Genomic DNA, 13,530 nt, shown 5'->3' with positions numbered 1-13,530 from the left:
AGTAGCATTTTATTTTTGATTATGTAATTGATTTGTAAAAAATTAATTAGCTAATTAAAGATGATAATTTAAATTATTTTTAATTTGGATTTATACTGACCAATAAATTTTCTTGTTAATTTTGCAATATACAAATCAGTTTGGAAGCAAATTAATTTGCATGTAAATGCACTAAGAATCCACGATTATGAATTTTAAGCTTTGAAAGAAAATTTGAGATAGAAAATTAATATTGAAATTAAGAATTTCTTCTAGTTTCTTTCATAAAATTGATTCTAGTTAGTTATTTATCATATTCTAAATATTTAAAAGAATATTAAAATCTAACAAGATAGCAAATTAAAAATCGTTTCTTTTCATTCAAAATACTTCATAATATATAAACCAAAAATTATAATAGATTTTTTTAGTATTATCTTTAGTAACTAGGCGATAAATCATATAAATTAATATACTCAGTTAATTCTAAAAATAAATAAATAGATTAAATTAATTGTTAGGGTAGCACTAGGAATGAATGCATCATAAATATAGAAAAAGTATGAGCTCTAAAAACAAAAAATTCAAGAGCTCGTCTTTTAAATTGAAAAGGAGTATAAGGAATCCAGCCAGCTTAACTATGAAAGATAAAAGGAGTAGGAAGATCGCGAAAATGAAATGGAAAGAATTAAGAATAAGCTGTAAATGATAAAAAGCTAAAATGAAGAATTACAAATGTCTGCAAATGAATCTTTTTTAAGAAACAGCTATTTACAAAAGTAGATTGAAGAGTCTGAGTCAGAGTAGCAATAAAATATGCTCATAATTTAGTAGATGAATAGAAAACTAAATTATTTGCAAGACATTAAAAAGAACTTAGAAAATATGAACAACATTCACTCCAATAGCTTGGAGAATGCTAGTTTAATGGAATAAACAAACGAAGATTATAAAAAGCAAATGGAACAAAATAATATAAAAATTTAAAAGATAGATACTGAAATACAGTTTTCTAAAGAAAGATTGGAGGCTTTGCTGAAGAAATATTAGCAATTAAAAATGAATGAAAAGAATATTAAGGAACTTTAGCAGTGTTTGGATAAAGAAAAGAGTAAATATAATAAGCAAGTTTAAAATCTCTCTGTGTAGAATTCTATGCTATAAAGCTAGGTAAAAGAAATGCAAGCTAGCTATTGTTAGGTAAAGTAAGATGTCAAAGCAAATAAGGAGCCTCGAAAGTAGCACACACTTGCTCAAATTGCATAAATTTTAACTCCTGAAGACTTTGATCGTAAGCCTAAATATAATTAAGAGTTATCAGAAACATCTTGCAAGACCTTTCATCTTTTTCAAGAGAGTTCTTTTATGAATAAAATTAAGGTGTCTGATTTCAACTCTAATAATATTCCTGATAATGAAAGTGACTCTAGGTCATTTATTTCACTCAAATATTCATAATAGCCATAATAATAAACATCTAATTTGGCTATGTCTAACAAGAATCCTTTCAACCAAAATGATAACTCATTGAATAATTCCAATTAGAAAAGCTTAAGCAATTTAAATTTACAAAGCATTAACATTTCAAATAAATAGAATGTGAGTAATTCAAATTTATTAAATGAGTAAAATTCCAAAGATAAAAATTAGTTCAATAAATAAAAAGAACAACCTTAGATTCAAAAATAATACCTGTCTGATAATAATAAGTATCCGTAATCATAAATTAGCTAGTAAGGTTAAGGATAAAGTTAGTTGTAATAATAAAGAAACGAAAATGGTAAATCATAATATAATTAGCAATAGACTTTAGGAAAGAGCTAATAAAGTCCTCTTTATTCTTAAACATAATAAGAATTTAATTAATAAAATTTGATTTAGTAAAAGTTAAATGTCTAGTAGAAGTCATAATAGTAACCAGAATATTTGTAATAAAAACAGTAAGTTTAACAATAATAATCTTTTTAGACTTAAAAGTAATTTCAAGAGCTTCCTCCAAAGCACCAAGCTCCAAACAAATAGCAAATAATATAATAAATCAATAAAAATATATAAAGAAACAGAGCAATTACTACTTATTAAAACGAAGAGCCTCAATCATTAAATCCTTTATAAAAATATGAATCAAGCTCTAAATATTAGAAGGGCCTTTAAACTATCTATGAAAGCTAGAATATTCATGAAAAGCCAGAGAGTTTAGAGGACACTCCTAAAAAAGTTAAATAATTTAATAATTCATCAGAAGTTACTTAAAGAATGAGATGTGCTGCATCACTTTAAGGTTCTTCAAATATTAGTAATACCAAGTCAGGTTATAACTCAGATGTTAAGGAAAGAAAATCAAAAGCTATTCATAGCAGGCAGAAGTCGAATTCGATCTACTCAAGTTTAATTATAGGAGCAGGAGTTGTGGCTGCTAGCTTCGTTTACTATAAACTAGCTCCTAAAAAGTAATGAAAAATTTAACTAAAATTCACTGAAAAAAAAAAAAATCTTTTATATAAAAAATTAAAATTAAAAAACTCATGAAAACCTCTTTCAAAAAAAACTAATAAATAGCTTCTTTAAAAAGAAATAAAATATCTAATAAATAAATAGATAAATTGAATTATGACCATTTTGAAATCCTTTAATATTGTATATAAAAACTACTAAATTATTTATTAAAATATTTACTTTAATGCATTAAATGTTCAATAATGTATTGAAAAGCAAAAAAAAAAAAAATCAACATTTTTTAAAATGAGAAGGAGTTAAAAAATTAATCAAGTTATATTTCATTAAAAAAATATACTAATTGAATAATTAAATTATTTATTTATTGTTAAGCAAAACAAATTAATTGAATTATTATCATTTTCAAATCTTTAACATTTTTATAAAAAATACTAAATTAACCTTTAAAATATTTACTTTAATGCATTAAAAATAATCTCAGATTTCTAATTTTTGAATTTTTATATTTTTTTGAAAAAATCGAAAAGAAGAAATCAAAATTTTTAAAATGAAAGGGAGTAATAAAATTAATTAAGCTGTATTTTATTACTAAATTAATATTTAAAAATTAAATCATTAAATTATTTATTTTAGGATTAATTAATTTTAATAAATAAATAAATTGAATTCCAATTATTTTGAAACTATTTAATATTTTATGTAAAAACTATAAAATTATTTGTTGAAATATTTACTTTAAAAGCATTCAGTCAGTATTGAAAACAAAAAAATATACATTCTTTGAATTGAAAACATGTAAACAAAACTATTATTTAAGTTATATTTATTTACTAAAGAAGAATATACAAATTGAATAATTAAATTATTTATTTATTTATTTAAATTTAAACCAGGCTGAATTAATTAAATAATTACTTAATTTATTAGTTAGTAATTTATTTATTTATTTATTTAGTTAGTTAGTTGTTTGTTTGTATGTACGTGGTTTCATTTAAGTTTAAGTTTATTATATTGATTGTTTAAGAGGAGATTAAGAATTTTGTATGGAAAATTTATTCTAATTATAAAATCTTTAAATTATTTAAACTAAAGGAGAGTAGGAGAGATTATTTGAGTGAGTTAATTAAATTCATATTAATGATCGATTAGCTTTTTTAGTATATAATTTAAGCTTTATTTACTCTAAAAAGAAATTTAATCACTATTTAAAGATATTTGGGTTCAAATAAAAGATTAAAGAGAGTCTAATTATTATGTTTTGTTTGTTTGTTTATTTGTTTGATTAAATTAATCAACACTGAAATTAATAGTATACTAGTTCTGGTAACTTTTTTATAGGGATTGAAACTTCTTTTTTTAAGTATGATGAGAGATTGTTAGACCTTTATACAAATTTTAGTTAAGTTATGTAATAAAATTAATTAAAAATAATTACTTCATATTGAGCAAAAAATATTTGAGTTTTTACCATTTTTTGGCATATTTTACAAAATAAGATGTGTCAATATCGTCTATTTTATTTTTTCTATTTATTTGTTTACTTTAAAATCTTTTTGAGAATAATTTTACCTTAAGTTGATTATCAGTTGAATCATTCCTTAACATTTTGACAGACATCTTAAAAGAAAGGCAAATCCTTTTTCTTGAAATAGATTATTACTAAATTAATTATAAAATTAGAATTTTAATTTCTTAATTATTATTCAAAAATTTTATAAAATAATTGATATTTATATTTGTTATTTTGTTGCTAAGTTGAAATAAGAATTACCTTATATCTATCTCAAAACTATCTAATTTTGGTAAGCTATCAAGAAACACATTAAGATTTATAAGTGACTGATCTGTTAGTTAATTGTGGCTTTTTATTTAAAAAAACATTTTTTTCACCAGAAATTAATTTTGAATAATTAATTTTTTTACGTGAGAGACAGAAACAAATTTTTTATTTTGTTACATTCTTTAAGTTATAAAAACAGCTGTTATGTTACTTAATCGTTTATAAATGTCAACCTTAATTATACGAAAAGGGTTTATGATATCATATTAAATCAAATTAAAAATACCCAATTCTTAAATGGAGATATATCAAATTATTAAAGCATTTCAAAGTCTCTCCTAATAAATAGACACCTTTAGCTTCAATTTTATTTTCGCTATTGAGTAAAGAAAAAATTCAAAAAGATTATTTAGTAAATTTAATTTTACTCTAAAGTTAGTTTTAATTTATTAATCTAATATAGATCCTTGATGCTCTCACAAAGGGCCTTAACTCCTATATAAGAAAATGTGTTTCCCCTTTCAAAAAAATATTTATCATTAATTAAGTTAGACAGTTTTATAACTTTACATGAAATTAAGGTCCAAAAATTAAATGTTTTCGTGCTTAGAAATTTAGTGTGAAATCCCTTTCATTAGCCTGTCGTCAATCATATTTTAACTAAAAAAATAAAACAAATTTATACTTTAAAATTATAAAATTAAAAATATTACCTTAAATCAAGAGAAAAGTTCTTCAAATTGTAAAATTTTTGTTTTTTAGAGCAACAAAGAACTTTAAAATATTAAACAAACTTCTTAAACTCGAAGAGATCAATGCTTTTAATCTAGTTTTATCTAAAAAGTAAAAAAGGTTATCAAGCAAAATAAATAAGCATTTAACAAAGTGAAATTTTTACGTCATTGAAATGGAAAATGTTTCTACTTTCTGAAGTATTTTTAATGCACTATAAATAGACAGAATTTCAAGGTCAATATTTCTTCCTATTAAGTTTTAACTGTGAAATTGTTTTAGAAATAATAATATTTTTTATAAAAATACTTACTTATAATTAAGTACTATCTCAGTAGCGTTCGAGCTATTGTAAATAGATTAGTTAAGGAAATTAGCTCCGTCATCTGTAATTAAATTCAGGCTGTTATTTAAATTAATTTTTTAATAAATGGTAAATTTAAGGTGTCTATTTACCCTAAATTTAAGTGCATTATTCTGATTGTAGGCATTCTAGCAATCACTTCAGAAATATGATACACTCCATAGTCGCCAATTTCATTTCGACTTATTTATTTATTTAATTTAGATAAATATTATTTTATAATGAAATAAATTTTACTTAAAGTTTAAGAATAAATGCTAAAGATTTCTGAACCATCTAAAAGATTAGCTGAAAATCTCAGCTCCTTACTAACCAATATCATTCCAACTAATTATTTAAAAAGATTTAAAATTAATACTGTAAATAAGTAAAGTTACTAAAGATTCAAAGAGAGACTAAAAATATTGTTGCAAGTCTAGAATATTGATGTCAAGTTCTTTAATCCTCCAGAGCCTATTTAATTTCCCCTTATTATTTAACAAAATATTTTTAATTACCAATTTATTCCAATCTTAAATTATGTTGGTCAAATTCGTTAAATATGTTTGTATTAAATAAACAAAATAGAATAAAATTAACTTATTTGCTTATCTATCTAAATATTGCTTTTTATTTGTTCAATTTATTGGTAAGTTGTTTATTAGAATTTCAAATTACAATTCAAAAAAGTATTTTTAATATTGAAAAACATTGATTTTGAATATTTTAATAAATTTATAAGATTATTTACCCTAAATCTAAATAGAAAGTTTCTACTGCCACACATTTTTTAAGAACTTAGGACATATACCATACTCCTTGCTCAGTTATGTTGTCGTATCTTATTATAATATTCATATTGAAATTACTAATTTAATTATATTAAAAACTTGCTAAAATACCTCAATATCAAGTAAAGAGTGTAAACTTTTTCTATAGAGTTGAGATTTTTAAAGATAGCTCCTATTCCTTCATCTCCTAACCTAATTTCTCTGTTTATATTAAATTCAGTTAAAGTACTAGATATGCTTTATTGGCTAAGTAACAAAAGTATAAGTTTTATATATATTTTGCTCCATAAGTGAATATTTATTTTGTATATTATTAATCAATATAACAAAGTATTTATTATTAATTAATATTACGATAAATCCAGAAAAAATTCTTTTAGGTGATGTAATCTTTTTAGACTTGAAGATAGTAAGATTAGCTATTCGTCACCCAGATAATCTCTATTAATAAAATTATTTTAAAATTTATAAGGATGAGCTAGTAGAAGTATCCATATTTTATTTTTATATTATAAAAAGTATTATAAAGTCTGTTATATAAGTGATGATTCTTTACTTGAGTGTGATAAATATTTCAGATATGTTGATCTAATTATTAGCCTTCAGGCTTATATCTGCAACTTGCTTCACATCCCTGATTGACTTACGAGGAAATATACTTCTTTTTTATAGCATAAATAAAATTTTTAGTCCATAATACAGTTTTTAATTATCATTTAATCGCTTCAATCAAAGATCTTCATCAAACATAATTAATACATTTCAATTGTAGGATAAAAATAATGATGAATTCCTACAAATTAAATGAAATCTTTTGTAAAAAAGCGCTTAAAATTCTAAATAGGTTTAAAGCGTATACTTGTGATGCTAGTATTGCATGCTTTACCATTAATTTGGCTAGTAACTCAATAGGGCTGCCTATTTTAATTTTACTACTTTATTTCCAAAATGCTAACTCTAATAGGAATCTTGGCTTAGTATATATTAAATTTCTTGTATTTTTATTAATTTGATCAATTTAATTAATTAATGAATGAATGCTTTGAAGTAATTACAGTGAATAATTTAATTTTCTTAAACAAGATCAAATTTCTTTGTCTTTTTTTACGATTTTTTAATATAAATTAAACAATTGCTTATAAATCCACTTACTTACTATTTTAATTTTTTCATCGATTGCTGCACATTGCTTTTAAACAAAAAATCTATTAAGAATATTATTTATTATACAGCCACTAAAATACTTTATTTGCTTCATTTCCGTATAATAGCAATCTTCATTTTAAAATTTAATTAGAAAATAAAGATATAAATAGATATGAAAGTATGTTCAGCAATTGAACAATTGCCAGTTTTAATTATTATTATTAATTATCTATTTCATAGTATTTGGCTATATTCTAGTAATAGATAGATCAATTAAAATTTCTAATCTATCTATTCAATTTTATCTATTAATTAAGAATTTTAGTATTTATCTGCTACTTTAATTTATTTATTCTTCCTAATTAATTCTATTTAAAAAAACATATTCTTTTATATTAATAAAAACTCTTTCTTTTTTATCTTTGATAATTCTTAATTAAAAATATCAATTTCACTTTATCAAATAAATAAATTTTAAACTCTTTTACCAAATTAATTATTTACAAAATGCTCTAAAATATTTACTTATAGTGTCATTTTTCGAATCTCTCTGCTCTTTTCTATAACTAAAAAGCACACTTATGAAAGAAAAAATATTCAAGCAGTATAAACTAGACTGGAGTTTTATTAACTTCTAAAATTAGAACATGATTTAATCAATAAAAATCACTGGTAAAATTTTATATCTTAATTAAAAATTTATTTTTGAAAAAAAGAAGTAACAAAGAGGAAAGTTTATCTATCAATAGGATATTAAATTTATACATTTTTACTATTGCAAAGTGAAGTTTAATTCTTTCTAATTTCTTAAATTTATTTAAATAAATTTTTTAGAAAGTTTAGCATTAAATAGAATATTGTAATTAAATGAAGTAATTAATTTAGACAAAAAAAAAATTAAAAACAAGAAATAATACTGAAGATGAACTTACATCAAAATAGGATTATAATCTTATTAAGAGTTTTACTTTAATTACTATTTATAGTGATAGATATTTTTTTTAATTAATTTGAGAATATCCCAAAATTAAAAATATTCAGACAAGATAATAAATAAGTCAATCATTCCATTCTATCAAGATACTTGCAAATAAAATAAAATTAATAAAATATCATAAAATATACATTTTGTGTTTGGTATAATTTGTATTTTACTCAAAAAATATTAAGTTATTCAAATATATATATTTTAATTGCAAATACTTCTATTTCTAAAGGGAGTAAAGTTATCTTTTTAATCTTATTCTCTTCTAATAATAATTTAATTAAATTTTTATAGAAATTGCAATAAATATTTTTTAAGAGATTAATTATTAAGCAATTATTAAATAAATTTTTTAATAATTTAGCAGATAATGTTAATAATTATATTTAACTTTTAAGAATTTTTTTAAACAAATAAACAAGAACTATAAAAATACATTATTATTTAAAGCTAAAATTGAAGTTTAATTTAATTTATTAACTACGGTTTAAAAAATATTTATATAATTGTTAAAATTTTAACAATTTCTTATAAGACTAATAAGCTAAACAAGGTATTAAAGATCTATGAATCTACTAAGAAAAAAATTTTTTTACTAAGTTTTTGATTAGTGATAAAGAAAATTGCACTAAAACAAAAGAAATTGATGTTGCAATCAGTAAAATTTATATGAATTAGTTTGATTCTTGTGATGTTTGACAACTTAAAATTGCTAACAAAACAAGGAAATATAGTGCAAATCATAGATATTTTAAAAAGACTTTAAATAACTCATAAAATATTAAAAGAAGAGACCATTCCTATATTACTCTTATAAACAGGTTAAAGTTAGAATTTATCTACATTAAGTGTAGGAAATATTGAACTTAGTTTTTTTATTAAGAGAAATTGTCTAATTTTCTTGCATAATAACAAAAAAAAAATTACAAAAGAATTTTTGATATAAAAACCCAATCAATAATATTCATACATCTTATAATGGCTATTTGAAATTTTTCAAATTTGTTATACATTGATAAACAAAAACAAACTGTATGTATGTATATATCTAGGTTTTTTATAATGTAAGAATATCTTCAATTATTGATTTAGTTTGTTAGTCTTTGCAAGAACAAGGATATTGATTACTATATATATATTTCTAGGTAAAACAAGAGCTGATCCCATTTTCATATTTTTTTAAAAGCAAGTTATGTTGTTATTAAAATTTTGCTTGATGTTTTTAAACTTTAAAAATATCATCATTTTTCAAGCTGTTTATTACTCTGTATATTCTGGATTTATGAAATCTTCACTAAATTTGAACAAACACAAATTGAATTTGGTTAGGGAGACCTGTTAGAGTTTTTAAACATAAGATTAGAATTCATTTGTGTTTAATAAATAAATATTTGATTGTATAAAATTGTATTAAATAAACATGACATATTAATTTCAATAAATTACAAATAGTAAAATGTATTCTTAATTGAATATAATAGTTAGCATACATATATATTTTTTAATTCTATTGTTATTTCCTTAATTATAATGTTAAACTAAATTATAATTAATAAATTTTGTCATTGATTAAATTGTTTTATGATTTACTAATTGATTTATTTTAAATTATTGTTTAATTTTTATAATAAATAAAAGCTTATTAAAATAAATAAATTGTGTAGTGTATTTATTTTTTGAAATATTTTTATAAAGAACACCAACATACTTTTAATTGATTATTATATTCTATTTAAAGGTGAAGGAAAATGTCATCTGGTCTGGTTAGTGTTTTTTAGCTTTTTACATAATTTATTATACCAGCCTTCAATAGTTAAATTTATTAAAAAATAAATTATTTTTTTTACATAATAAAAATTGTTTTTAAAATTTAGGCATTTATTATATCTTACATTAATTAGTGATACTTTAAAAATTTTTTTAATTATTAGAAAATATATATTGTTAAAATTATTTTAAATTCAAAAAATTTTTAATAAATTTTATTTTAAATTTGTCTCAGTTTCCATCAGAATATCCCCATTGAAAATTTTATTTACTCAAATACATTATGAATTATTAATCTAATTAAAAGTTAGGCGATTCACAATTATTTATTTTTATGTCTCTTAAAAAATTTTCATAGATCTTCTTGCCCTACTCAAAACCTTTTTTTCCTTGCTCATCAAAAGTATGATAGACAATATTTTCAATACCACTTAAATGTGCTGCAAATAGCTATATACTAGCTATTAATTATCTATTATTTCCAAAAGCACCACATCCCCAATTTCCTGTATGAAGTTCTACTTCCATATCTCCACTCAGTTCTTTTGCTAAACTAAATGAGTTTTTAGCTGTTTAAAATAAGAATTCAATTTCATAAGTTTGGTAAGTGCCTGATCCATAACCAAGAGCAGCCATAGCTATAAAATTAGTTAAAGGCTTATCATTTATGATTTACTAGCTCATTCTATCTATATAGTCCAAACTTGCTTTGGCAAAGTTATTACCATAAATACCATTTCTATTTTCCTTTGTGGGCATTATGTTTACAAAACCTAGTCTGTGGACATCTTTAATTAAAATTGGAGTTGGACCGTTTTCTATAGTTAAAGGAGCTACTCTATTTCCTAGGTATTGAGCTGCTGATCGGACATGAGATAAAAGAGGATGCTCAGCACATTAAATTTCATCCTAAGCAAATAAATTAGTATTATAAAATCCAAAAAGATGCTGATCTGCAAAATTGACATGCCATTACTTCTTTGATTTATTTGGTAGATATGAATAGCTTGTTTGTGTATCATGGATTGACATTTATTATTAAAGGTTTTCATATTCATTCTCAAATTTTGCATCTTTATTGATTCGATAATAGGAAATTACTTGCATTTTATCTTATTCAGTCAAAGCATCTATAAATTTTTAATACAAATGTTTTTTATATTAAGTCAGGCTCATTATATCATATGTTAGTAGATCATTGACACTGGATTAAAAATATGAATAATTTGCTTCATCTTTTACTTAGATGAAATTTTTTTTTGCTGAGGCAGTTGAAAAAAAGCCTGTAATTGTAAATAAAAATGTTTTAAGTGTATTCATTCTCTAGCTAGTTATTTATTTATTATTTAGTTTTAAGAAATAAGAAAAATACTTATTTGTTTGAGTAAAAATTAATTCTCTATTCCATCCAGAATAAAACATGTTTTTTTTACCATTAAAAACTTTAAATGATCTCAGAGTGGTTTTATAAATGCTATTTGAATTAATTTATTATCAAATATTACTAAATTTTATAATTGCAGAAATAAAATAATTTATTTATTTTTTTCATTTTAGATAAGTAAAATTATTATTAATCATTTTTATATTATGAAAATTCTTTTTTATACTTTAATTTAAGATAATAAATAATACATCAATTTATAATTCAATAATGTATATAAGATAAAACACCAATAAGGTACAAACAATAAAACCTATCCTTATAAAATAAGAATTATTAAAAATGAGCACAATTTTATTTCCAAATTTTATTTTTTCTATATAAAATCAAATAAAAGTAAGGTACCTATTAATTTTGAGACAAATTTTGTCCGAGGAACCTAGTTTATACATTTTACACTGTTATTAACTTTAGGCAATTTATTTTATGATAACACAAAAGTAAAAAAGCTATTCATATATATTTTTGTGAGAAGACTGAGTATCAATTGAAGTTCCTTTAGATTATTTTCTTCCTATATATGATGTAAATAAATATCTTAAATTTTTTAATAAATTTAACTTAAAATAAAATCAAAAAACAAATTTATTTTACATGAATTTAATAAATAAAATTAATTTATCTTTTTTAACTCAAATTAATTAAATTTAATTTTATTAATGCTAAAACAAAACTTTAAAGTAAAAAATTTGTCAAAAAAAGAACAAGTAGTAGCTTTTTTTAAGTTTATAAAAAATCAAAGATGATCTTATGTTTAGTTAACATTTAGTGAATATTATTCAATTTATTTAGGAAAAACATAAAAAACACTTATAATGAATGAATGTATGAATAATATATATCTGGAATCATTTGAAAGAATCTATTTAGCTTTTAATGTATTTGAAATTTTCAGAGTCTTTTCCTTCAATCTATTCAAATATATCAGCTGAGAATTTTAAATATCTGTATGCTGTTAGCTTATCTCCATTTTGTTAAAAGTAGAATCCAATACAACTAAATATATGACCTGCTGAAGAGAATGCAATAGGCACTGAATTGTTATACAAGTATTCAATATTTAAAAATTAACTTTCTTCTATTATTTATTTTAACATGTCATCCTTTTTCTTTTAAATTAAACTCAAAATATAAAAGTGAATGCTTTTAAAAGCTATTTCGTACTGACCTTCATCGAGCAAATCTAAATCTTTGAAAGCACTTTGTAACTAATTAAAGATATATCTTACTAAAAAAAGACACTTTTCTTCTTTTTCTGCTAGAGATAAGATACTAACTATATGACAAACAATTAGAAATTTCTAATGATATTAAATTTTTGACTCAAAGCTTTAGAATTCAGCTTGCATTTTACTCAATTCTTAATCTGCTAATTCATTGTTATCGTTTTTGAGATGGCCAAAAGCGACTATTATGTGTCCATAACACTTAATAGTTTTAAGATTGACGCTTTGGATTATCTTTTATTGATCTTCTTACTTTTATTCCATTTTTTAAACATAGTTGTGCATAATTTACCCAAGTTCAAAGCAATCTTATGAACTACCACTTTCAATAATAATAGGATATAAGTTATAACATCTTTCTTCCACTATTGTTGAAGTTAAGAATTCCATATCCATTTATAATTTCATCTTTTAATGCCTAATAAATTTCATTAATTCTTGATCATCATCATTTTGCTATTAGCTACTGCTCATACGGAAACAAGCTAAGTTTTATAAATTTTTAAAGATTTATGCATGTTAGAATCTATTTCTATTTGAAATAAGGTATTTGGTCTAATTCTTTAAGAGTCCAACTCTAATTGACCTTAAACAATGAGATTATTTAATAAACTATCTTAGGAACATTTAAAATAAAGATTTTCTTAAAATTAATAATTATATATTATCTAAATAAATAAATAAACTAATCAAAATAGTTTATAAAAAGATACGTTTTTGCTATTTGGTTAAAGAAATTAAAAATAAAATCTTGCAAAAATTTTTAAATTAATGTAAGGCAAGAATAAATTTTTAAGGGAAGAAAAATGATAATAATATATATACACATTAAATTTGATATAAATCTTTCATTTTATATTTTATGAAAGCAAATTAATAC

The 13,530-nt window shown here is 21.6% G+C and overlaps 4 protein-coding genes across 4 annotated transcripts; 1 reads left to right on the top strand and 3 right to left on the bottom strand. All coding sequences in view use genetic code 6, as the record gives it.

The window, feature by feature from the left end:
• Nucleotides 1-300: 300 nt before the first annotated feature.
• Nucleotides 301-2,436, top strand: TTHERM_00822050 (transmembrane protein, putative; the record flags this gene model as incomplete). Its single annotated transcript, XM_001031530.2, has 1 exon — nucleotides 301-2,436. Exon 1 carries the CDS (start codon nucleotides 514-516, stop codon nucleotides 2,434-2,436), a length of 1,923 nt encoding a protein of 640 aa, XP_001031530.1. The 5' UTR covers nucleotides 301-513.
• Nucleotides 2,437-3,727: 1,291 nt separating this feature from the next.
• Nucleotides 3,728-6,961, bottom strand: TTHERM_00822040 (kinase domain protein; the record flags this gene model as incomplete). The annotated part of the gene is made up of 19 exons (XM_001031529.2): nucleotides 3,728-3,818; nucleotides 3,872-3,961; nucleotides 4,006-4,095; nucleotides 4,208-4,297; nucleotides 4,360-4,449; nucleotides 4,503-4,592; nucleotides 4,645-4,734; nucleotides 4,787-4,876; nucleotides 4,930-5,052; nucleotides 5,115-5,213; nucleotides 5,262-5,351; nucleotides 5,405-5,494; nucleotides 5,550-5,639; nucleotides 5,690-5,779; nucleotides 6,043-6,132; nucleotides 6,194-6,283; nucleotides 6,437-6,523; nucleotides 6,639-6,743; nucleotides 6,942-6,961. The coding sequence occupies 19 exons, from the start codon at nucleotides 6,959-6,961 to the stop codon at nucleotides 3,728-3,730; spliced, it is 1,695 nt and encodes a 564-aa protein (XP_001031529.2).
• A 2,920-nt stretch (nucleotides 6,962-9,881) lies between these two features.
• Nucleotides 9,882-11,362, bottom strand: TTHERM_00822030 (poly (ADP-ribose) glycohydrolase). The gene has a single exon (XM_001031528.2). The coding sequence runs from the start codon at nucleotides 11,298-11,300 to the stop codon at nucleotides 10,212-10,214; it is 1,089 nt and encodes a 362-aa protein (XP_001031528.2). The 5' UTR covers nucleotides 11,301-11,362; the 3' UTR covers nucleotides 9,882-10,211.
• Nucleotides 11,363-12,135: 773 nt separating this feature from the next.
• Nucleotides 12,136-13,323, bottom strand: TTHERM_00822020 (hypothetical protein). The gene has a single exon (XM_001031527.3). The coding sequence runs from the start codon at nucleotides 13,275-13,277 to the stop codon at nucleotides 12,273-12,275; it is 1,005 nt and encodes a 334-aa protein (XP_001031527.2). The 5' UTR covers nucleotides 13,278-13,323; the 3' UTR covers nucleotides 12,136-12,272.
• Nucleotides 13,324-13,530: the final 207 nt, after the last annotated feature.

This window comes from Tetrahymena thermophila, assembly GCF_000189635.1.
Source record: "Tetrahymena thermophila SB210 genomic scaffold scf_8254483, whole genome shotgun sequence".
In the NCBI taxonomy this organism is placed as follows: Eukaryota; Ciliophora; class Oligohymenophorea; order Hymenostomatida; family Tetrahymenidae; genus Tetrahymena; species Tetrahymena thermophila.
The sequence above is the reverse complement of the archived record's forward strand: the minus strand, read 5'-3'. Positions and strand labels throughout refer to the sequence as shown.